Source organism: Strix uralensis, chromosome 5, assembly GCF_047716275.1.
Source record: "Strix uralensis isolate ZFMK-TIS-50842 chromosome 5, bStrUra1, whole genome shotgun sequence".
Taxonomy (NCBI): domain Eukaryota; kingdom Metazoa; phylum Chordata; class Aves; order Strigiformes; family Strigidae; genus Strix; species Strix uralensis.
The window spans coordinates 61,352,164-61,376,521 of record NC_133976.1 but is presented as its reverse complement, the minus strand read 5'-3'; the positions used below and the strand labels follow the sequence as shown (position 1 = coordinate 61,376,521).

At 39.9% G+C, this 24,358-nt stretch overlaps 1 protein-coding gene across 5 annotated transcripts; it reads left to right on the top strand.

The window, feature by feature from the left end:
• Positions 1-5,127: 5,127 nt before the first annotated feature.
• On the top strand, positions 5,128-24,187 carry PWP1 (PWP1 homolog, endonuclein). 5 transcript variants are annotated; one of them, XR_012629270.1, is made up of 17 exons: positions 5,128-5,286; positions 5,374-5,432; positions 6,069-6,223; positions 6,651-6,736; positions 9,410-9,506; positions 11,097-11,207; positions 11,938-12,068; positions 13,467-13,540; positions 15,606-15,702; positions 16,575-16,636; positions 18,438-18,549; positions 19,573-19,663; positions 20,522-20,643; positions 21,094-21,199; positions 21,929-22,065; positions 22,746-22,820; positions 23,969-24,187. XR_012629270.1 is itself a non-coding variant. In XM_074871326.1 (16 exons), exons 1-15 carry the CDS (start codon positions 5,221-5,223, stop codon positions 22,039-22,041), a joined length of 1,482 nt encoding a protein of 493 aa, XP_074727427.1. In that variant the 5' UTR covers positions 5,128-5,220; the 3' UTR covers positions 22,042-22,065; positions 22,746-23,614. The 5 variants fall into 5 exon arrangements, 3 of the variants coding, with proteins under 3 accessions (XP_074727427.1, XP_074727426.1, XP_074727425.1); XR_012629271.1 differs by having other exon boundaries at positions 22,700-22,820; XM_074871326.1 differs by lacking the exon at positions 23,969-24,187 and having other exon boundaries at positions 22,746-23,614.
• The last annotated feature ends 171 nt before the right edge of the window (positions 24,188-24,358 follow it).

Below are 24,358 nucleotides of genomic sequence, written 5' to 3'. Positions count from 1 at the left end.
AATCAAGACCCTTGACACATTTTCCACCACCAAGAAACATCAGCACTGGGAACACACAGTGGATATAAGGATTAATCCAGCCCCACCATGCAAGCAAATTGGCCAGCATTGCAAACATTTCTTATCAAGCAATACAAATAAGAACAGAAAAAATATTACACCTAACACACCTTCTCCTTTTGTCCTTATCTCAGTCCTCTCGAGCCCCACATTGAGCGCCAAAAGTTGTGGTGGTTTAGTCCCTGCTGGGGTCTGAGACCACGTGGCTGCTGCCCCTCCCCCACAAAGGGAGTGAAATACAAAGCCCGGGGCTAAGTTAAGGAGAGGTTTAATACAACAGTGCAACAGCAACACAATAAACAACAACAACAACAATAACAGTAATAGTAATAACAATGAACAGAGCAAGATATCTACCAATACAGCAGTGAGAACAGAGCGATGGCATAACACACGTGTTAACCAACTCTCTCGCGCTGCCGCGCTTTTGCACCAGGATGTGACGTCAGTATGGTATATGAATAACCTGGCTAGAGCTTCCCCCCCACTGCTGGGTAAACTTAACCCTATCCTAGCTAAACCAGGAGAAGTGGAAATGAAGCCTTTAAGTTTTAGAAGCTCATTGTAGGAAAGGCCCAAGGCCAGTCCAGAACAGACTATGGCATGAGAACGTTTAATGACAATTCTTCCGGTCAGAGACTTTTTTTTTTCCACAGGATCTGAACCTGGTCCTCACACCCTTCCTGGGACAACCATTTGAGTCCTTGTCTCATGTCGCACGTGACTTTGTTCACGGCCATTTCGTCCACCTAGCAGAGATTCAGAGAGCCTTCTATCAGTTATACAGCCTCGTTCCTGATTAGGACAGCTCTTTGAGTTCATCCCAAAATTCCTCCACTGGTTGTGTCAGAATTCCATCCAAATTAAGAAATGAACATCTGCTTTCTTTCCTAATCATCACACCTCTGTGGCTGAGTCAGCTTTGAACTCTAAATACCAAGAAGACCATTTTTTACTGGTATGCTATGACCTATGTCCTGGCTGGTTCCTTGGGTGAGTGGGCTTTACTGTATTAGATCTCAGTTACTCTCAGTTTCTGTCTCAGTGTCTGCAGGGAGTTTCCTGCCTGGGCACCACTCTTTAAACCCCATCTCTGTGATTGCCAAGGCACCGTGTGAAGTGTTAAGGCTTGGACAACAGGCCTAAGCCAGAGCTGACCTATAGATGAATCCCACATATTTTATAACTGACAACCATTGTGCTAGTAGGTATTGTACTACGTTATAACAAACCACCTATGCTGATGTAAAAAGTGCTAAAGTGTTGAAGTATTGAAGCCTGAACAACAGGCCCTAAGCCGAAGTTGCTAACTTAGTATGTAGTCATTAGTATAATATATGCGCTCATTAATGAAAGATGTAGCTTAGATATCATAAAACATGTCTATCCTGAATATATCTTTATCCTTCTTCATGCAGGGGCAAGTTAACAAGGCCATGGAGCCAGCTGTCTGGCCTTGTGACCAGATGTGTGACCTTGCTCATAAATAAATTGGATCAGCAGGGAAATTCCCTTAGCTTCCTCCCTGAGCCCTGGACAGGCTCTGGGGGAATGTAATTGGAGAGTGAAACCAGATGTTTCCACTCAAAACAAAGGTGCCAGTTATTCTGGCTTGTTGATTTTTGGTGTATAAGGCTGGACCCACTTGCAGCAACTTTGGATGCCTCCTACCGGTGGACGCACCATTGTAGGATTTCCCACTTGCCGGGAAAGACTCTCCAAATCCTCGCTGTAACCGGGGCTCCCCAGCGACTGCGGATCTGGATGATGGTAACGTATGCAAGTGGTGATGTATCTTTCTTAATCACTATTCTCTCTCTCTTGTAGTAATGATGTTATGCATTACCCTGTATTTTCCTATTTGTTCAGTTTAAGTTCACTATTCTCTTTTCTTAATGTATGTTTTCTGTATTACTCTGTTACATTATTTAGTTATCCCCAGTAAAATACGCCTACTCTTTTCACTCTGGTGTCCGAGTTTGACTGGTATCCTTAATCAGCAAAACACCATGGAAAAATAATATATTTAATAGAATGGTCTTTCTTTTCTGAAGATCCTGACACCCAGTTCCACATCCCCAGCAAGTGTATGATGGAGAGAAGTATTAGAATCACCCAGCATTTATGGACTGGGTCTCAAAAGAGAAGAAAAATTACTACTACTAACTGCAGTTCTCTAAGCTGTAATATCCATATGCACAGTTGCTACCTGTCTTCCTTTCTTCTCCTCCAAGTCTCTTTTTTTTTTGATACTTCTGTTGTTGGGCCTCACCACAGTGCACTGCTATTTTGTGACTATATACATGGTGGGAGGGAAGGTGGAGCATGTGTGCCCCCTCTGGGTATTGCTTTGGTAAAAACAAGTCTGGCTCAAGTGTGTGTTGTGCAATCCTCCACACTGTAAATGTATAGATCTGCAAAAAAACACATCCAGGAACCACTAGAAAGTAACCTTGCTTTCCTCCTCTTGGCTGCATAACACTCCCCTCTGCCTGTCCTTTGGGAATAGCATCTGCTTACACAAAACTTCTCTCAGAATCTGCAAGAAGACAGTCAAACTAGCCAACCCATGTGTGGGAGGACAAGAAGGATTCTTGAACGCTGTAAGAGAAGGTGACCAGCAAAGCAAATAATAACAGCCCAGTAAAAAGGCAAGCATACCAAAATGCAAGATCTAGACCCCAGGTAGGACTAGGATGCCTGTGCTACAGGGTACTACAAGGAATAGTTAGATACACTTTTTGCCTTGGTATGTTTGTGTCTACATTAAGACAAAATGCAGCAAATGGGTGAAATTAACATGGTAGGGAAGAGGTAGTAATATTTTGATAGATAATTTTTCCTCTCTCATGCCAGAACCACAGAAGAATCAGGATAAAATAATGAAAATGCTACAGTGGTGTTCTCTAGTGACGTGGATGAAATAACGTAGCCATGCTATCTGTCAAGCTGAAGTTCAGTTACCAAATCCTTGAGCTTTACTATGAGAAATGCTCCTTCCCCTAACCTCTGCTTCCCATCTGTGTAATTTGCAGTTTTACCCTGATAACGAGGATGGAAACAGCAGTGATTTCTGCATGTTAGTAATAGACTACGTTCCTGTATATTCCAGATGACATTTTATCCATTTTTTCTGAATTAATGAGTTAGCTGGTATAGGACACTGACATTTGGGAGAGCAAAACGCAGCACCTCCTGTGAAGACACCAGTCCCTCACAGCTTCCTGCAACTCCCTCTCACTCTTGACTCTGTGCACTGGTTTCTCTTCCTCAGAAAAATTTTAAACATCAGTAACAGTAACCTTTCATTTTGGTGGATCACTACTGGGATATTTCAGAGCCAAAATGGAAGCGAACATCAGCAGGGCAGGTCTCTCCCCACAAGCGGGGGAAGCCATGATCCAGTGCGGGAAGCAAAAGATGTGAAGAGCCTGGAGATTGGGCAGCACCTTGCTTCACCTGAGCACCCAGGAGGAGCAGTTGCACAAGGACCTATGTCCTGGTTTAGCTAGGATAGGGTTAAGTTTCCCCAGCAGTGGGGGGGAAGCTCTAGCCAGGTTATTCATATACCATGCTGACGTCGCGTCCTGGCGCCCAAGCGCGGGAGAATCGGGTGCGTGTGTTTTGATATCGCTCTGCTCTCACTTGCTGTATCAGTATATATCTTGCTCTGTTCATTGTTATTACTGTTACTGTTATTGTTTGTTTTGTTGCTGTTGCACTGTTGTATTAAACCTCTCCTTATCTCAGCCCTGGGGCTTTGTATTTCACTCCCTTTGTGGGGGAGTGACAGCGGCCACGTGGTCTCAGACCGCGGCAGGGACTAAACCACCACAACCTATTACATGGCAAAGCATTAACTCCTGTTACTAAATGGGTCTTGGAGCTCCAGGTGGTACCACCCCCAGCTGGGGATACCAAGCGTGACAGCCTGGGCTAATTAAGAGAAGCAACTAGGCACCCTTCCACAATTAATTTTATAAAAATCAGAGCAACTGTTGCTGAAGGCAATCGGTCTCCCAGCAAGTTCAGTCAGACACTGAGCATTTGTCACCCCTTAGCCCAGGGCTGCTGTGAGGAGATAACGGTCGGTCATTGTCACAGTCTACTCAGTGGACTCGTAATGGTTTGTTTACTATGATCTCAAAAGTGCAAAATTAAGGTGACCAACACCAAAGGGGATTGCATCAATCAAATAAGTGAAACTTTATTGTGTTGCCCATGAAGCAGCACAACGATAGAGATGGGTGAAAGAAAGGGGAAAAGTAAAGTTGAGTTTAGAGAGAAGAGAAAGAGAGGTTATAGCTACCACCACTGCTCTCAAGACTTCCTAATGGTCCTAGGTCCAGCCAGCGCTCCATCATCAGTCATCATGATTCTTAGTGGGGAAGCTTCAAATTCTCGTTGCCAAGAAGTCATCTTTCATGCTTAGTAACACACCTTGCTCCTCCTCTACCTCTGGGATCTCTATCCTTCTCGGAATTCAATTATCATATCTCTGCCTTTCTCAAGTGAGGCTACCACGCAGGCACAGGGGGAGTGTCTGAGGTGTGGTCAGTCTTAGAGGTGGGTAGCCTTCAACCAGGAGGTGTGTTTTGGTATTATAATGAAGCAAAGTTCATGATTTCTTCATCAATGTTATGGCAACAGTTGCAATCCATCTTCTTTTGACAGTGGCTATGGGGTTATCCCTAATGGCTCCACCTAGGCCCTGGTACCAAAGAATAGCACAACACTCTTTGTACCACACAGTTCTGTATTCAGGAGCCTTTGCACCGCATTCCACTCTTGGGATCGGCAGTTGTGTTCCAAACAGATTGTTGTCGGGTACCTCACTGTCCACATCCCTGATCACAATGTTGGGACAATGCCGATCTGACCGATTCCTACAGTCGTCCACCTCCCCTTAACCGCTGCACAGGCTCCGCCCACCGCAGGCTCCGCCCCGCTGACGGCCAACCGCCTTCCCCCGGTAGCCACGCCCCTCCCCTTTTTTCGGTCTTTCCCGGCGCTCGGAGATGACTTCACGCGGCTCTCTCTCCACCCCTTCCGTTTTTCCCCGCCGTCGTAAGCGAAGTCTCCATCGGTTACATCACTCGCGGCGCGCCGGAGCCGTTCGCACCGCACCGCACCGCACCGCACCGCTCGCGTACCGTCGCCATGAGCTGTTCCGTGACGTGCGCCGCCTGGGTCCGCTGTGGCGTTGCCAAGGAAACGCCGGACAAGGTAAGGGCGGGGGGCCGGGCTGAGGGATTCCCCCCCGCCGCCCCTCGCCCCCTGCTGCCCTTACCCCTCTCTGTATGCGCTCCGCAGGTGCAGCTCAGCGAGGAGGAGCTGAACCGTCTCATCGAGGAGGCCCAGGAGAGGCTGGGGTGAGCCGGGGGAGTGGAGTGGGGCGGGGGGGCGGCCGGGCTGGGCGCGGGGCGTCTCCCGAACTCTGGTGGAGGGGACGGGGTTGGAGCCCCCCAGGCCTCGCCGCTGACAGAGCTGTGGAGGGGAGGGGGCGCCCCCGGGCACGGGGAGAGTTTGGGCATCAGCATGTAAGTATGGAAAGTATGAGGAAATAAAGTCTTAAAAATCTTGAAGAAATGCAAGAGTCATCACATATGACAGGGCTTGTGGGTAAGGGGCAAAAAAAAAAAGGAAGGAATGAATTGGACACATGTGAACACACAGAAGTGAGGTTCGGAATATTATATCCACCAAAAAAAAAGAGTAAGAGAAAGGAATTTAGACACACAGTTTAGCGCTGTTGAGCTAAATTTGTGCCACATTTCGTCATGAAAACTTTCAAGGAAAAACTTTCTGGAAGCCTGAGAATAACGGTGCCTCCTATTTTGGGAAAAGATAGGAAAGGAGTGAATGGATTTCTGAATTATTGGAATAAAGACTTGAAATTCATGGGAACCGCCAGGATTGTGTGCTGAAATCTTGTTAGCAGCCCCCTAAGCAATTACCAGAAGCATTCCAAATGTCACAGTTTCTCAGGGATGTGTATCTTTAAACAGGGATGATGCTGATGGTAGCAATGAAGGCCAGATGGCATATGGCGTGAATGTAGCCATTCCTGGTAGAGCTAAGTCTTCTCGTAAAAATGAAGAGCAGTCTGATGATGAACTGGGTGAATATGATTTGGAAAATTATGACGAAAAGGAATACACAGGTAAGAAAAATTTAAATGTCAGATATGCATTGTAAGCGAAGAACCTTTTCACTTGTTGTACTTAAGACATTAGTACCCTAAAACTACCCAGTGCTATGTGTCAAATGCTGAAAATTCACATTTTTAATTATTTGCTTGTGCCAGTTTCAGAAGTCATTTACTGAGAAACAATTCAGTGTCCCTCTCCCTGACATTAGAACTGAGAACACATTGGAAAGATTGTCACTCCTCCTGCTGTAGTGCTGGAGCAGAGCAGTAGAAGTCCCTGAAAGCACTAAACAATTTAGCTTACTGAGGTTCTTATGATTGGAACTTGGAAGTTCATTTAGCCCACTCCCAATATTTTGTAATACAGGTATTGGTACAGGAGTCTCTAACTTCACCTGTCATCGACATCTATAAAAAATGCTCTGAAATTCCCATCTAGGTGATATAAAACTTGGAGACTCTTTGGCTTCTCTGGCAGTATATGGAAGTAATGATCGTGATCCTTTCATCACTCTAAAAACCACTGTAAGTACTACAAAAATACTAAATATTTTAAACAGCAAAAACTTAAAAATCAGTTAAATTTTCCGCACTGCCTTAGGGTCTGAAAGTGCTTGCAGTCCCTTTCCAAAGGTGTGCCAGATTTTTGATGAGACGGAACTCTTTTCTTTTAAGGTTACTTTTTGCAGTCCCCTCTATGTGTGCTTTTTCGTTTAAGTCTGATATTAAGGCGAACTGGATCATTATTAAAACAATGTGGAGTGGTTTGTCACCTATCTAGTAGGAGACAGAAAATGCTTGAAGAAATAACAAATCTCAGGCCACTAATGACCCAAATTAGAAAACTTCCCAGATTGTAAGACTTACATCTTCCACCAGTTTGTGGAAGAAACCAAGCTGAGGTGGGCTCAAGCTACATGTCCAATTAGGGGTGTGGCATGAAGAAATATGTCCCTGTTAAGCATATATGCACAGCATACTGGTGTAGTTGACTGCTTCTGCCTGTATTAGTTTCTACCAAGTATCAGATAGGGAACATCTTTGCAGGAGCTGGCTTTCTAGGAGCTCTGTAGGGAGTGAGGAAGTCTCTGGCAGTGGTCTAACATAAGCTGTGTCAGCAGTGCTGTCCTGTTATGCAGCCTCTTTGTCTTTTTCTGGTGAACAGGAATGCAGCGTGCAAGACATGAGGTAATCCTACTCTGCTTAACATCAGTATTGCCTTAGCTAGAATATTGGGTGCCTCTTCAGAGAAGTATGGAGAGATCCCAGAGAATATCCCACAGTTTAGTTCAGAAGGGTAGATTGCAATTTGTGATTGACTTAATTTACATGGAGAGATTACAGAAAACACTTACAAGGTGAAGTTGCATAAGAAGAGACAATGTAATCTAGAGAGCAACCAGGAGAGACTGAGGCAGAGTGATGGAGTAAGTGAATTTTTGTGACCTCTTCTAAGCATAAAGATTCTGAGATTTTCCTGTGTGCTTTCTATACTATTTTAGATTCTTTACAAAGCTAGTGAGATTGAAAGAAAAGAGTACCTGTAGACTTCTGCCACAATGTCTACTTTGAGTGTCAGGGGACTTTGTCAAACGGGTGGTCTCAGACAAGGGGTTGCTACAGTGACTTCACATACTGTAACAAAGCTCAAGGAGGAAGGCACATGTCTTATCTTTAAAAGGAGTTCACTTGTTATGTGCACTTCAGGGCACTGTATGTTTTCTGTGTTCCACAGACTGGTTGATGATTTTTCTTGCTCCTGTGTACCAGTAGAGGAGAGCAATGCTTTAAAAGTGATTTTTATAGTCAAAGAGGTATTTGCACAGGGATTCAGAGAGAACATGAGCTACATTTATCCTGTGTCAGAAAAGCTAGCTTCCTCCCAGACTGAAAAAGTGAACACCTTTTTCTCAGGCCTTTCTTCCTACGCTAGACTCATGAAAGAGACCACTTTTTAGTTCTTCAGCGTGCATTTTATGTTGCGTTTTGGTATTTACTACTACTACTGTTGAAGTCTTAAGTGTTGTGTAACATTAAGTTGATTAATTTGAGGAATTGCGGTACTTGATAGAATTCAAATAGTGAAAAGATGCCTAAAGTGAATAAAAAGGAAATGAAAAGCTTGCAACAAGAAGTCCAAAAAGTCTTGTATGTGTTTGTGGTGGTTTAGCCCCCGCCGGGGTCTGAGACCAAGCGGCCGCTGCCCCTCCCCCACAAAGGGAGTGAAGTACAAAGCCCCAAGACTGAAATAAGGAAAGGTTTAATACAACAGTGCAATAGCAACACAACAAACAACAACAATAACAATAACAGTAATAGTGATAGCAATGAACAGAGCAAAATAGCTACCAAATACAGCAGTTTGAAGCACGATGTACAAAACCACGAGTGCACCGCGCTCCACGCCAGGAAAATGTGTCCTGCCAGGATGTGACCTCCGCATGGTATCTGAATAACCCGGCTAGAGCCCCCCCCCACTGCTGGGGAAACTTAACCCTATCCTGGTTAAACCAGGACAGTGTTGTATGTTTGAAGGATGGTACTCTGTTTGTGTAAGACTATTGACTTTTATGTACAGTTCTTAGTTTTCCTCTAACAAAAATTCCCTGAATGCCTTCCATTCCTCAGTAACAAGGAAAATTAGATGACAGGTTACATCTGTTCTGGTACAGCTGAATGCCCAGTATAGATGTAGGCAGTACTTTTATGGAAGTATTTTCGAGAAAGTAGACAATGCTGTAATGCTCTTGGGATTGCTTCCTGAATGTGAGGAGCAGTTACAGTATGCTGATTGTATAAAATATTGTTACAGTATATAAATGCTCAAGGCATGAGAGCACAAGGGAAATAAGTTATGTATGTGGGCTCTGGGTGGCGATTTTCTTTTCAGTAATGGGCTACATCATGGTAGCCTCAAAATATGATTTCATATTTGGTAATTAAATATCTCAATCCACATAAACGGTCCTTCAGTCTATATAATAACTATTCAATCTTCCCATAATCAAGTCTGGTTCCTGCCTTTCTCTGTTTACCATCATAAGATGGTTTTAGGCAGGTGAGCAGCAGGGTGTTGGGTTTTGAGTGTTTTCAGTTATGATTAAAAATCATTCCTGATTCAGCCTCTTGAACATGTGCAGTTTTGTATGTTTATGTGGTTTGCTTAACATCTGTTGCCCTCTCCTTTTTGCTGTTCAGGATCAATATGAACAGGAGGATTTTTTGATTAAGCCCAGTGACAATCTTGTGCTTTGTGGTAGAGCTGATAAAGACTACTGTAGTTTGGAGGTCCATGGTAAGTAGCATAAGATATGTTCCTTACAGTGAACCTAGGGAATATGTCTTGCCTAGCCTGTTCCAATTGTCTGTGTAGAAGGGGGAGGGGGGTGGGTTTTAGAAGGTTTTTTCTCTCCATCTGCTCTGTGTGTGTTGTCCTCTTTCCTATGTCACAGTGCTTTAGATGCTTTCCAGAGCTATAGTATTTCATGTGGCATTATTGTTGTTTAGAGGATAGTGTGCCTTCTTCAGGCTCTATGGCATTTCCTTTCCTTATTTCATTTCTAATAACACTTAGAAAATACTGTGGCATTTTTGTTCTTTGAACATACAATCAGTCTTCTAAACAGTCTTACTTTCCATATCATGCAAGCTTCCTCTAGTTGTTTGTTTGGTTTTGTTTGGGTTTTTTTTCTTCAGCTATCTCCTTCCTTTTTTAAATGGGCTTTCCTCTGCTAGGAGTAGAAGAATCAGCACCTTTATCATCTTAGTTTTAGAAGAGGTGATCCTTAATAAGGTCTGAATACCACTTGTTCTAGGGATGGGTTTAGTTTTACTGTGCAAAAGATTTTTCTGTTGCAGCAAGGAGTACTACTGAGTGTGCTGAAGTTACCATCTTTTCTTATGGTGGTTCTCTGGGGGAATGTTCCTGGCTACTTCTGCTATGGTACATGTTTCTGGAAGCAAAGTATTCTGTTTTAAGAAAACAGCAGGACCATAGTGTTTGAAAGCATCTCTTCAAATAGCAGCATCTGGCATTTTCTGTATCTTGAGGTGTTAACAAATTTTATTAACTGTGTTATTTTCCCAATATAAACTTATAAAACAATAGCACAGGCCTCTGCAGTTTATAACATTGGGTAGCCCTGTCTTAGTGAACTACTAAGACTACTTACTTAACTGAAGACTTTAGTTAGTATCTGAACATCTGTCATGTGCACTTAAAAATGGCACAGTGATGTTGTGTGTGTGATGATACCATTTTATTAAAATAATTAATGGGTTTTCTCTGCTCTCCAGTTAGTAAATTCTTTTATTATAAGGAAAAAAATAGCTGGCTAAAGGGAATACTGTGTTTAGTATATGGTTGCTTCACCAAACCTCTTCATGTATGTCAGTTACAGCCTGCTAAAGGTAACTTCATCTGACTTCTTCAGATTCCTCTAATTTGAAAATTGTTTATCTTAATTTCTCCTTTGATTTCATCTGGAATTTTTTTTTTTATAGCTGATTCTGTAAAATGAATGTCTAAACCTTCATTAATGTATCCTGATGTTGAAAGTGGTAGATATGAAACATCTATTTTGAAGTGATCTTGCAAACAAAGTGTCATAGTATGCTAGGAATAAAGTGTCTAAGCTTTGCTGAACTTGTCACTTCTTTATCTAAAGTACACAGGAAAATGTTTATTTTGTGTAATTCCATGAGGCATAACATTAGCACTTGGAGGCTCTGGCCTTTACACTAAAACTCTGAACACACTGAAAATTTACATTCTAGATCTCCTTGACAATTTAGTGTTTGCCACATCCGCCCTTTGCAGAAGCGAACTGTTTATAGTTGCTTTTCCTCTTCACTGATGTCTTGTATATCTTTAATTCTTTTTCAGTTTATAATCATGAAGAGAATTCATTTTATGTACATCATGATATTACCTTGCCTGCTTACCCTCTAAGTCTGGAGTGGTTGAATTTTGATCCTAGTCCCGATGAATCACTAGGTAAATTACAAAGGATATTTTAAATGTCCAGTTAAATAATTTTTACTTGAAAATTATATAAATGTACTGTTGTCACTAAATAATTTCCTCCAGTGGTACAAACAGAAATAAGACCAAGGTATTAAGATAGAAAAACTGAATATCAGGTAGGGTTTTTTTGTTTGGTGATACAGTCATCTTAGTGATGCTGCTATAACAAGTGGTTTGACTAAAAAACTGGTTTTGTTACAAATAATAAAGTTATTGTCAGTTAGCAGACTGGAGCAAGCTCTTCTCTGATCTGCTTTATTTTTGATTTGCAAATGAAAGGTTGCTTTTGTTCAAAGTCATTATGGCCAATGCAGTTGATTAACTGTAAAACACAGTAAAATTTATATATATTTATTTATTTAGTAACCTTTTACAGTTTTTTTTTTCTTTCCATAGCACAGGAAATTGGGGTTTTTTTTCCCTTAAAGTTCCATGTTTTGTTTGTTTCTTATACAGCTTCTTTGAACAGTTACTTGTACTGAAGGGGAAGTGTATTGCAGAGCCAGTATTTTTTTTTCTGGCAACATCTGCTGTCAGTTGATAATTTTTTTTGATTGCTCCTTGTCAGTTATAAGCATCAAATATGTTCAAATAGAAGATTCTGGCACATAAGTATAAGTTTTACTTAAAGAAATAAACAATAGCTGGATTGCCAAATACGCTGTTCTATAACTCTAAATAATTGCATTTCTGCTTGTAGGAAATTATGTTGCAGTAGGTAACATGACCCCAGTTATTGACATTTGGGACCTTGATATAGTAGATTCCTTAGAACCAGTCTTTTCTCTTGGAGGCAAGAAAGAGAAAAAGAAGAAAAAGAAAGGAAAGAAAGTAAGTACTGCAGACTCGTTTATCTGATTGGATGGAGGAAACTTAGAGCAAAGATAATGTTGTTATTACTTTTTTTCCTATGATGAAACAATCATAGATAATCTGGTTTAATTTCATCTGTCATGTTGAAAGATGGTGTTTAGACAGGTTACAGAAAATAATGCCATGGACGTCTGCAATATCTTAAAATTGGTATTTTCCTGTGACTCAGAGTTGAGCAATTGAGCAATAAAGGACAAGATTGACACTAATAAAATACGTTCAGTGAGTGAACGTATTTTATTAGTGTCATAAATAAATAATAAAGCTAAAAGTAGCTTTATCTATCTAAAATTTAAGCATATTTTAAGCTAGTCATTGAGGTTGTCTAAGGTGAATGTGTAGACACACCCAGAGAATAGCTGAGTTTCTTTTAGTGGACTGCAGAGAAAACCTTAACTACCAAAGAGGAAGACTGAGGTTTAGACTGGATGCTAAGTTATGTGAGATGAATCTGACCCTCATTGTATGCCTGAATGTGTTGTTATGATTTATCCAAATTCTTGGGTATGTAAACCAAGTATGGCAGATAACATCACTTAAATTTCCTAGATTTTGTGTGCTTCAGGAAGTGCTTAAAGGCTGCTTAGAGTAAATAGGGAAGGTGAAGACTGGGTATATAGCTAATCTTGGCTTACCAAATGAAGGAATACTGCAGTTTTAGTCAGCTAAAGAACCACTCTGTCCAATTGTGAAGGGGGGTTTACTTCTTGAGTTCTCAGACCTTCTCGTTAACAGCAGAAAAAATATCCTTGGAAGGGGAATTTTTTCTGTGAAACTTGCTTCTGAAAATCACTGAGTTATCCAAATTGCTGTTGAAGATACCATTCATAAATGTTACCTCAATTTGAAATGCTAATTGTTCTCTGTATGCATAATTAAAACCTGGAATTAAGAACAGAAGAGGAATGGGGTGGCTTATGGGTGGTTTGCAATTGCTGTCCCAGTAAACTTTGAAGCTTAACCATTTTAAATTAGAATTTGTAGGAGCTAGCTGTTACAAGGACCTAAAGCCTGGTTAATTGGGAGGAGAGAGAAGGTACTGCCAGGAGTGTTTAGAAAGAAGCTGAAGCAGCTGCACATTAGCTGGAGACAATGAAATTTCTTCTCCTAGCCTGAAGGGACAGTTCTGTAAGCCCCCACCAGCTGTGAATGGAGCAATCTGAGACCAGGGGTAAGAGGCAAGGTGCAGGTACTGCAGAGACAGTTCTATTGAAAGCCTTGTTGCAGCAAATGAGAATAATTTAAAATATGAAGTTGTTTTTGAAGGTATTAAGGAATTCATACTAACATGTTGTAATACTTGATTTCCATTGAAGCTGTAATTTTCAAAAGTCTGTTGTATCTGCATATACACAGAGTTTATCTTCAGAAGAGACAGTGAAAGGACATACTGATGCTGTGCTTGATCTTTCATGGAATAAACAAAGCAGGTAAAAGGACACTTGAATAACAATGGATGGTTACAAATTTGCATACTTAATTGGGCATACATTTTTCACACAAATCCAAAATCTTATGTAGTATAACATCAAACTTAAAAACAGTACTGAAATGAATCAATACTCAAAAATACACACCTATTTTTTTTTTTAAACTGGAAGTCTTGATTTTTTTAAAAAACTGTATATTGCAGATCACTTTTTATTTGCAGGTTGTCCAGATGAGGGCAGGGTTAAGGTTTGATAAATCAACTAATTTAAGTCACATGCAGAAATTGGAGAAGCAGAAGGGTTGCCCTGATCTGCCAATGACTTAAAACACTATTTCAACAGACAGAAGTAGATTTAGACAAGGAAGTCCTTGCTATGCTGTTTTTTTCTCCTCTGGCTTTAGGCCCAGAGCTGTGAACAGAAAAGAGAGTGTAAAAGCCTTAACAGCACAGTTATAGAAATGCCTCTGATCTCTGGGTTACCCTAGGCAGAGAGAATTCCCTGAACAAACTAAGCAATGAAGTGCTGCTGTTGAAGCAACACGAAACTGGCCCATCCTGGGGAGGAGGTCAAGGGAAATGTGATGACTGAAATAAAGATGCTGCTGTTTTTTATCACTTAGGTGGTTAACTGTTCAGCTGTCAGAGGATCCTCAGCATGGGCCTTGAAACTATTCCAGTCACACACAGGCTGATATTTCTTTTTTTTTTTTTCTTTTCCTGCTATAATAAATCCTCTCAAGATGCACATAAACTCCACATACTCCTGATGAGCAGGTGTAAGCCTTCACTTCTAATGCTTTGTTACCTGGATACTGAAGAAGGAAACACCCACATAAACATGCAGTAAATGTGCATAAATTGCACTCTTAATTTACAGTGCACTGTCTGTTGTTCTTAAATTATACACATGCACAGAGTATAGTAGTGATCATTCTGTTAATCTTACAAAAGTGGTTGTCTGGTGAGAATACAGAGACAAGTCACAAAAATTAGAGCTACAGTAGTTAAGTGTCTGGAACATGTAATTCTGTAATGTGCTAAGTTACAAACTCATTAATACTGGTAGATCTTTCAGGAAATAAAAACAGCCTTGAAGTGGGAAGCTTATGGACAAAACAATTCCTTGGAGCAACTTACATTTAAATGTTTTGTTGTCATTTGGAGTTTTTTTAAGCAAGACATGCAGTGACAGGTCTCTATAAATTACTTTCTACCTGTAGGTCATAATGGTGTTACTGTAAAATGTATTTTCTTAACTTTCACTTGTAACATTGTTTGGGAGAACAGTGTTTCCAGGAGAATGTTAGCTCCTTCAGTCAGAAACACTTGGTTAATATAAAAAGGAAAAGGTAAGGGGGGAGCAGTTTCAATCAGAAACAACATGTTGAGGTAATAGATCTGTTTTGAAGAGCAATCGTAGCAATTGTACTGTGTATTTGACAGGCCTTTGGGAATGTTTTGATTTTTTTCTGAATAAACTTCTAAACTGTGTGCTTAGCTTATTGCTCTTAACACAATTAGTCAAATTTCAGTTGAAATGCGGGCTCTGTAAACTAACTAAAATGTTAGGTTCCTTTCAGCATGCTATGAAGGGTGTACAGTGTTGGGTCTTCAGTAGTTATATAAACACTCAGATATTAGGAAAATATTTTAAAAACCAGTTTGGCTCTTGGCTGTATGCATATGCAAATAAAACTAAGTTGCATAGGTAATGTTTAAAAATACTGTCTTAATGTCAAAGGAAAGGAAGTGCTTTCTTGCTTTGTTTATTCAAGAAATCTTGCAGTAAATTATATTTTAAGTGGGGTGTGTGTGGAAATACAAGCAAAACTGTCACTTACTATTGTAAGTGTTGTACTAATATAATATGTAGCCTGTTTGTAGTCTTTACTTGTAATTTAGAACTGCCTTCAGGAAGTTCCCTCAGGCTTGAGATACATAGTCTATAGACCAGAGTGTACTTGATGTCAGGATCGGGTTCTGTAGGTATTTTGGATTTTTGGCCATTATTTGTTTGTATCTGTATCAAGATTTTTAAAACTTATTTTTGGATCCATTATCAGGAATGTTTTAGCAAGTGCGTCTGCTGACAATACTGTGATTTTGTGGGATATGTCTGTGGGTAAGCCAGCAGCCAGCCTCATGCTCCATACAGACAAGGTATGTAGTAATTGCTATGTTTCTTCCACTGTAAAATACAGAGAAAAAAATAACTGCATTTTTTTCATTAGCTGCTTGGTAGTGAACACTTAGAGCAACAGTTCTGTGGTTTTCTAACAACTGTGCAGAATTCTTTAAATTTCTGAATTAGTTGCTTTTGTCAACAACACTGTATTTGCTTTTAAAAAACTTACACTTTAGAAAGTTTGCAAAGATTTACAGCAGTTTTTAAAATGTCTTTTGTGTGAAAGCCCTGATGGTTGGGAATCTAATAGTGCTGGTATAAGCTACAAAAATTAGATCTCTGAGCATAGGTCAAACTAACTCTCTTCTGAGGAAGCACGAATGTCAGTTACAGTTTGTTGTAGGAAAGAAAGGTTTAAAATAAATGATACTAAAATACCATAGTGATGGGTACTTCAGAAATGAACTAATCTCATGGTAATTAAAATATGAAAGTTAGTTATTAATAGCTACAACCTTATTTTGCTGTTAACAAAGTCACTGCCCTTGGCAGACTCCCGATTTTAACTTTTTTGCTAACATCTGCATTTTTCCCCAAACTGGAAGCAGCTATTCTTTTACCTCCTTTAGCTTATTTTTTTTTTAATATCTAAGGCAGAAAGGGGACATGTGGTTTTGTTCAGTTAAATTATATTGTGAAATATCTTGTTTCCACTGGGGGGGGGTGTTTGAAATAAAAATAATGTGCACCTCTTGCACTGTTTTATCAGAAATCTGAGTAATCAACAAGCTTAATAGGAGCGTGTTTTGGGGAGGGGAATTGTGCTCTCTTTGTTCAAAGAAAATTCCTGTATATGTGTGTTATATCTAAATGCTTATTTTTTAAAATAAAATATTCTGTTATCTAGGTCCAGACATTGCAATTTCATCCATTTGAAACGCAGACCCTTATTTCTGGATCTTACGATAAGTATGTCAGGGTAATATCTTCAAATGTTACACATAGGGAGGGTACTAGTATGGAATTAAGCCTGTTAAGTTGCCTCATGTTTTCTTTTTCATTTGCTTATAACTGTGCCAAATTTGAGTAAGCTGTTATTTTTTTTCCAGCAAGGTAGCCAGGTTTGTGTGTAGCCAAAATGTAGCTTTCCTTACCTCTTTTTCAGGACTAGCCAAATTTTTTAATCATCTGGACTGACATTTTCTGTGCCAGGTGTCTGCTCCAGACTGAATTTGTTTCTTAATTTGGCCTTATGGCATTTTCTGTATTGGGAATGTCACTGGTCCTTCCTGTGAAAAGTTGTCCAGGTTTTGCCAAACTGTAAGACCAGGGTGGGGGCAGGAGGAACTTTAAAATCCCAGTCTGCTCCCTACAGCCTCTATTGATAGTCATGTCACAGCCAAGTTTAACGGGCTGTCTTCTGTGATTGCAGCCTGGAGATACTGTGAAATGGTTTGTGTCTGCACACTTGGACTAGCCCTGTAACTGTCAGTTCTTATAGGCCCTGCCAGCCAGAAAACTTCCCCTCTGTTCTCCCATCTCATAGGGGTAACTTAAATTTTGTTCTATAACCATGATTTTCTTATACTGATTTTTTTTTTTTTTAATTCTGCCTTTAAGACTTTGTCCTTGTGTTAAAATATTTATAGACTTGTCAGTCTTTAGCCAAGCCTTTATGTTCTCTGGCTTCTATTATGCTCTCGCTACATCCGCTTAAGTGAAAGTATTGGAGAAAAACCTTTTAATGTTGTTAAGACCCTGCTTTTGTCCACTTTCTTCCCCCTTGACTTACTTTCATAAAAAGAAGGAAAACGTCCAAATGCTGAGACAAGCTGCTCGATCCCTTTTTAGCTAGCCTTTTGATACCATGGTCACCTGTAAACCAGTGTACTATCTATAAACAAGTAGACTGCCTTTGTGGATTTTTCCTGTAAATCCTCGCAGGACCACAGGCTACTCAGTCAGTATTGGCAGATACCTTCATAACCTGAAAGTCAGACCATTAAAAATTGCATATGTACTAAACTGTTGTAAAATGACTTGTAAAAGAGCTGAGAAATCTAGATCACACTTCTTTGGCTTTAATTATAGGATAGAGTGGGAGTGGGCTGCACTGTGGATGCTGATTGTGGTGATGTGTTGCAAGAGTGACATCATGACTCCTCTCTTGCCTTTGCATCCAGGAGATTTTTGGGTTGGGACAGATTCTGCTGCCACTGGGCTGAGCACATGCCTGTAAAGAATCCCAGAGGACCCACTAACTCCCATTTGCTCTTTCTCCTTTTTGGAGTAGCATTTCCCTAACCACTTGTAAAGATTATTTATTTTTTCTTTTTATTAAAGAATATTTAAAAATATTTGTATGTGTATTACAAATTGATTTCCTAATTAGTGCATTATTTTTGAACAGTCATTACTTGACTTTACTGAAGTCTGTTCATAATTAAGTGATATATTTGCATAATTATGGTCTCCTATATATGAAGTATCTTATGTATTGAGTAAATTCAAGCTGTTTGCTTAGTTTCAATAGAATAGCTGTTTGTAACCGAGATGAAACTTTGAAGCATATGGCAAAAGCTTGTGCTTATCTGAGAAATTTTCATCTGTTACTGAATTGGAAGACTAAATAATGAAGTTGTTTCCATTTTAATTTTTGAATTGTAGTTTACATGGACAATTCTATAGATGCCAGTGGTAAAACAAACTTCATAAAGTGTCATGCCCTGATTTATTTTCTTTCTCATTTCCTATTCCTCTTTTCCCATAGATCAGCTGTGCTGTATGATTGCAGAAATCCACAATATAACCATCGAATGTGGCGGTTTAGTGGTCAGGTTGAAAGAGTAACTTGGAATAATTTTTCACCTTGTAATTTCTTAGTGAGTATATGCACTTCTATTCTTGGTCTGTTGACTGTTGCCATTTCATTTAACCTGTATTTTTGTGTTCATAACGTTTCTGAATCATATAGTGGACCTGATGGGCAGTTGGGCTGTTGGCATTGCTTATTTTAAAAATGCAATGTGTGGAGGATGGTTTAAGGTAGTTTTTTCAACAAGTATATCAAGACCAGCTACTTATTTGGTATCTTCATTATGACAGTAGAAAAGCAATTGATGCTGATGCTTTTTCACTCCAGAGGTGAGCATTTTTGCCATGTTGTTATAGTGTTCAGTGGCAGGGATATATTTTCCTTTGCATAGCTGCTGTTGTGTTTCGTGTAATGAAGCAATTGCAGCTGAGAAGTAGCTAATTAGAACTAAGTCTAATATTAATTCCGTGTTTCAAATCAGGGCTAGAGGGCACTGTCCTCCTAGCTGGTATAGATGTTTTTGTCGAGATTTTTATAATAAAACTTCTAAACAGAATTTAAAAACAAATCTTTTTTATTATCTGTGTGGCTGTCTATTATCTCTGTTGCTTTGTGTATACAGCTGACAAGCAGTTGCTCATTTCTGTTCTGTTTATGTTGTAGGTCTCTCTGGGTATAATCCCACTTAGGTTTGCACAGGGCTATTATGTAGCCACTGGATGGCTCCAGAAACTTTGAACTGACAGTTAAAAGACTAAAAGCTCTGTATTTCATTGCCTAACATGAGAGCGAAGCTTAGTAGTGCAACCATCTTCAAAATACAATTTTAGAAATTTGTATAGGATTAAGACTTTGGTGTAAGTCAGTGCAGCATAGTTTAGGTACATAGAATAGCTCAGGCACAAGCTGGATGGAGTCTGACTTTGGGGATGCAGACCTGTGTACACTGTGTAACAAGCCCTACCGAGAAGTAGTGTAAGTCTGTCTCAAATCACAGGGATTTACTAGAGGGTGGGTATTATTTCATAGGAGCTTTTTTCCAAATGAGTGACTACAGCTGTTTGTTTTTAAAATCTTGTGGTTTCCTTAGGCAAGCACAGAGGATGGCTTTGTGTACTGTCTGGATGCTCGTTCTGATAAGCCAATGTTTACTCTGAAAGCTCACGATGAAGAGGTGTCAGGTAAATTACGTGCATGTTGTGTTTGTCCCCAGTGGCAAGGCATATCTGGAAGATGTCTTTAACTGATATGACTGAGGTGGTAGTAATTTCCTGCTTAACAAATAGAGTTGTGCATACTAATTGTGGGTAGTCAATGTGTGAAACAAATCTCTGCTGAGAAGCCGTTGTAAGCAAAGTATTTTAACAACATTGAACTTTTGTCAGTGGATGTCATGAATAAGCATGTCAGAACAGATCTATTCACTCAGGACACTGTCCCTGTGGTTTTTTGGGTGAGGAAGAACAAAACCATGGAATCTGGTCCAGGATTATGAACTGTGATGTTTACCTCCTCTATCCATAATTATTCTATACTGACATTCAGTCTAGAGATGAATTAGGTATGGCACATGGGAAGGTTTTCACACTGCCTCCTTTAGGCTACTTCAGTTATTTGATCAGCATAGGAGCTTCTAAAAAGCAACTTGAAGCACATGATTAGGTGTCTAAACTGAGATCATATGAATATATCCCATCGTCTTGGGTAGCAAAAGAGATGATCTTTGGCAAATGAATGAAGAAAACTATCTGGGGAAGCCAGATTATGTGAAGTAAGAAGCAGAACAATACCATCTTTGCACTGTTACTGTTGTTGCATTGAGGAACAAAATAACCTACATGAAGTCAGTTTGCTCTTGCTATGGGGAGCAGTAGCAGCATGAAACTTTCATTAATGTTTTGCTCCTTTGTGCTAGAACAGAGTTTAATGCAAGGAGAATATTGGGTTTGTTCTTGTGACTTTGCTTCAAAATGTATCCTTGTCTCTGTGAAGTAGTGGCTACCTTGTGCTCTCACACTGCTGCACTCTTAATCCTCCAGGGCTACAGCTAAGCAGTCAGATCAAAGGGTGCCTTGTGACATCATCTGCTGACAAATATGTGAAAATTTGGGATATCCTGGGAGACAGACCAAGTTTAATCCATTCCAGGGATATGAAAATGGTAGGGTAATATTAATTTCTTGATTCCAAGAAGGTTTATATATGAATTATGTCTGCTTATTCTTTTTTGTCTAGCTTGAATCTTGTTTTACGTAACATAACATCTTTTAATAAAATAAAAATCACATTTGTGTATTTGGGTAAATCATTCTTCTTACAGTGCAGTATTCAATTCAATATGTAATTGACAGAGTGCTGAATACCAGGTACAACGTTCTGAGTAGAACTATAGGTGCTCCAATGTATATCTGCTAGGTTCAAGACAAAGATGTAATTTACTGTTTGTAATTAGCAGTTCTTGACTTTAATTCTGTGTCTTTACAAAATAAGTTTCAGAAAACTTAGCTTACATTTGTTAAAACTTGCTTGGTGAAAGTATTTTCAGGTGACAAATTCATTTTAGGATGACATTTTAAAAAAATCCTTCTCTTTCTTTCTCCCTCCCTCCCAGGGTGTTCTCTTCTGTGCAGCTTGCTGCCCTGACTTCCCATTTGTTTTTGCCTTTGGAGGAGAGCGAGAAGGACTGCGTGTTTGGGATATAAGCAAGATTTCTGCAGGTAATACTCTAACTTCTTTGAATCTTGTGGTTCTCCCCTTGCCCCCAGGGTCTGTTTTTGTATTCAGTAATGTATTGTGGCTCTGAGAAAAACTCTAGGTTAATATTTCAAATACCCCAAAACTGCATATGTGTTTGTGTTTTGAGCTTCAAAAAAGGTGTGCTTTTTTTCTAACTTGGAGAACTGTTTGCCACATATTTCCTTGTAGCTGAAGTGTAATACCTGATTTCTTATAATACCTATGTTTTACTTTTAATCTTCCTGGTGTAATCAAATATCACATTCTTGAGTACTTGTGGGAATAACAGTGAGGACTGGTTTTGATTGGTTGTTATAACTACATGTAACTAAATAGCATGAGTTTTTAGAGAACGCTTTTCAGAACTTGGTGGAAACCAGAGAGACTAAAACCAGAAATAAATTATTTAAACTTAATGTTTTGCTCTGCAAAACTCATTCATTTCATAGTACTTAGGTACAGGAATTACACACAGGGAAACATCTAGAAGTGCTCTGGGGGAGAAGTAACAGGACTTGTAATTTAAGTATCACCTGTGGGAAATTGTTCAGATGTGTAAGCTTCAACTCCCTACTTGGGATAAGGGGGAAAGCTTTGAAACCTGCATCAGGTTAGGATTTCCATTCCATGGTGCTTGCCATGCTATACTGGCTGTCCCTCCCTTGTCTCTGGGAGCGTGATGTGTAAGCAGTCCCTTATCTATGTTGCAGTGAATGAAGTTTTTGGAAAGAGAGAGAGACTTGTTCTGGCTAGTGCCAACTCTGTGGCTTGCAGCTCCACAGCCAGCAGCAGCAACAATTTGGAGACAACAATGGAATCGTGATGGACCAAACATCAAAAAATCAAAGTAATTAACGGGACTATGACTAATGTATTTTCTGCAAATCCCCATTTGGTGAGCGTTCATAGAAATTACTTGAATGTCTTGCAATCTGCTGGCTTCTTTGTCTCAAAGGACCATGGTGATGTGGTTAAGCTCTAAGTCAGAGGTTCCGAGTTCCTGCCTCTATTACCAGCTTTGAAAGATTAAATCACTTGCTTCTGCCTGAGATACGATCACTGAAACAGGGGCTACCATGTGTAAAGTTGATATATAAAATGAAACAGTCAATAAAAAAACATTCTGCTGCTATCAGAAGTTTGTTGAATACTGCAAAGAAGGTAAATATTGTCTAAGGGCACAGGGAAAAATACTTCTGACAGCAGTTGTATAATAAATAAACCAAAGCTGAATTAAATGACAATGTAGATAGATAATTTATCCTTAATTTGAGGCTAGATTTACAGATTTCTAATACAGATTTTAAAAGTTCTCTGTAACTTTTTTAAGTCTCAAGAGTATTTCTCGGGCAATGTTGGAGTCCCTGGGTAGAATCTTGAAATGTATTTTCTAACAGCTCAGATAGATAACTAATTTCAAACCAGAAATATCCCAGCTGTATCCCATCATGATCAAGGGTTTCTTTTCCCTGGTTCCACAGCATCTGAAGCTTATTGATGTTACATGTGTATTGGGTTTTTTTCAAGCTCCAAGAGAATTCGAACTGAAATAAGGAGCTACTACTCAGAAGAGGTGAGAGGCTGTCAGGACACAAAGCAAGGGTATGTAGGGATCTTGGCTGGTCCCTGTCATTGGTGAAAACTGTCTGTGTTATGTGTTTGTGTTCTTAACTCCTCCCAGACCTTTCTGTCTGAAACCTGAAGGCACAGAGGAACATTCAGAGTATGAGCCTAACCACTGACTTAAATGCTTTGTTTATAGCATCAGAAACCTAATCAAGGAAATGTGACTCAAACAGTTTCCTCACATTTAAAATTAATACCCAAGTGCCTTACCCCAGGCCAGAAGTTAACCTCCTGTGAAGTTCTTCCTCCTCCACACACTGGAAGGTGTCTGTTAAAGTGCTGCTCCTGCAAAAATGCCCTGGGTATTAAAGCAACTGGTATCAAAGAAGGCATGTTGTCAGTGCATGCAGTTGACAAGATCTTACACAAGCTTTCCACCCTAGTTCATTGTAAGGCATTCTGGTGAAGTAAAGCAGATAAATTGTATCAATACAAAACTGCAGATGGGGAAAAGGCAGGGCTGTAGGTTTCCTTCCCATCCCTTGAAGTTAGGTGGCTGCTTCTAAATTGAATTCAGCTGTTTCTAGTCTGGTGACAGGTGTTTAGCATGGCACTGCAGGAACTAAGAATATTTTGGATGTGTTGCGATTCCTGCCTCAATCCTTTCTCTGCCAAGCAATAGTGAACATGCGGACAAGTGAACAGCTGCTTTTGTGAAGCTGAAGAAGGTGAAAGCACCAGAACCACATATGTTCAAGTGCTCTCCACTGAAAAGCTGCAAGTTTTTCAAAGTTTCCTTTGAAATAAATACTTTGTGTTAAGCCCTTTGACAGCAGTAATTTCTGTTTATCTCTACCTCTGCTATTAATTGGCACTGTAGCTCTAGAAGTTGCTTTTTGTTTTAGGAAGAAAACTGCAGGCAACCCATCTTCCCCTTGACTAAACAAAATCCCTCAACCTGTCTTTCTAGAGCTTTTTATTCACTTACTGATCTCAGAGGGCACGCATTATGCATGTTCAGGTTTGAAAAACCCAGGGTGCTCTCTAGGAAGTGCAGCGTATGGGGAGAGGTACAGCTGAACTTGAGCCACTTGGGGCAAGAACTGGAGCCTCTTTCACAAGGGAACCTCCAACTACCTTGTGGGAGAGCAGAGCTCAGCTTACCGTTTTTTTTTTTTTTACAGCACAGCCAGAGGTGCCACACAGCAAATCTACAAGGTTTAAACACCAGTTCTTAGCTGTGCCTGTTCAGCTGGAGGGTGCTCCTACCCTGACCTTGTCCCAGGAAGGCTTGGCAGAGGCAGATGATGAAAAAGTGGTGTTATTTCTCTTAACATCTTTATCAGAAATAGGAAATAATTTTCTCAGAATGTATAAATATTAAAAAAGAACATTAGAAAAGAGCCACATCTTTAATTTTTGTTAAAACAACCAAATGAAATACATCTTCATTCCATAAATAGTATTAGCAGCAAACCCTCCCATCATTCTAGGTGGTAAAAGGTTTACAGCACAAGAAGTAATATATACTGTAAACACTCTCTGATCATCTGTAAGCCTCTTCCCTACTGAGT

Excerpts from the sequence above, each read along its gene's own strand:
- PWP1 (XM_074871326.1), top strand. The coding sequence starts at position 5,221 with ATGAGCTGTTCCGTGACGTGCGCCGCCTGGGTCCGCTGTGGCGTTGCC. Across the intron at positions 5,433-6,068 it reads GAGGCCCAGGAGAGGCTGGG|GGATGATGCTGATGGTAGCA; the intron begins GTGAGCCGGGGG and ends ATCTTTAAACAG. Across the intron at positions 9,507-11,096 it reads CTGTAGTTTGGAGGTCCATG|TTTATAATCATGAAGAGAAT; the intron begins GTAAGTAGCATA and ends ATTCTTTTTCAG.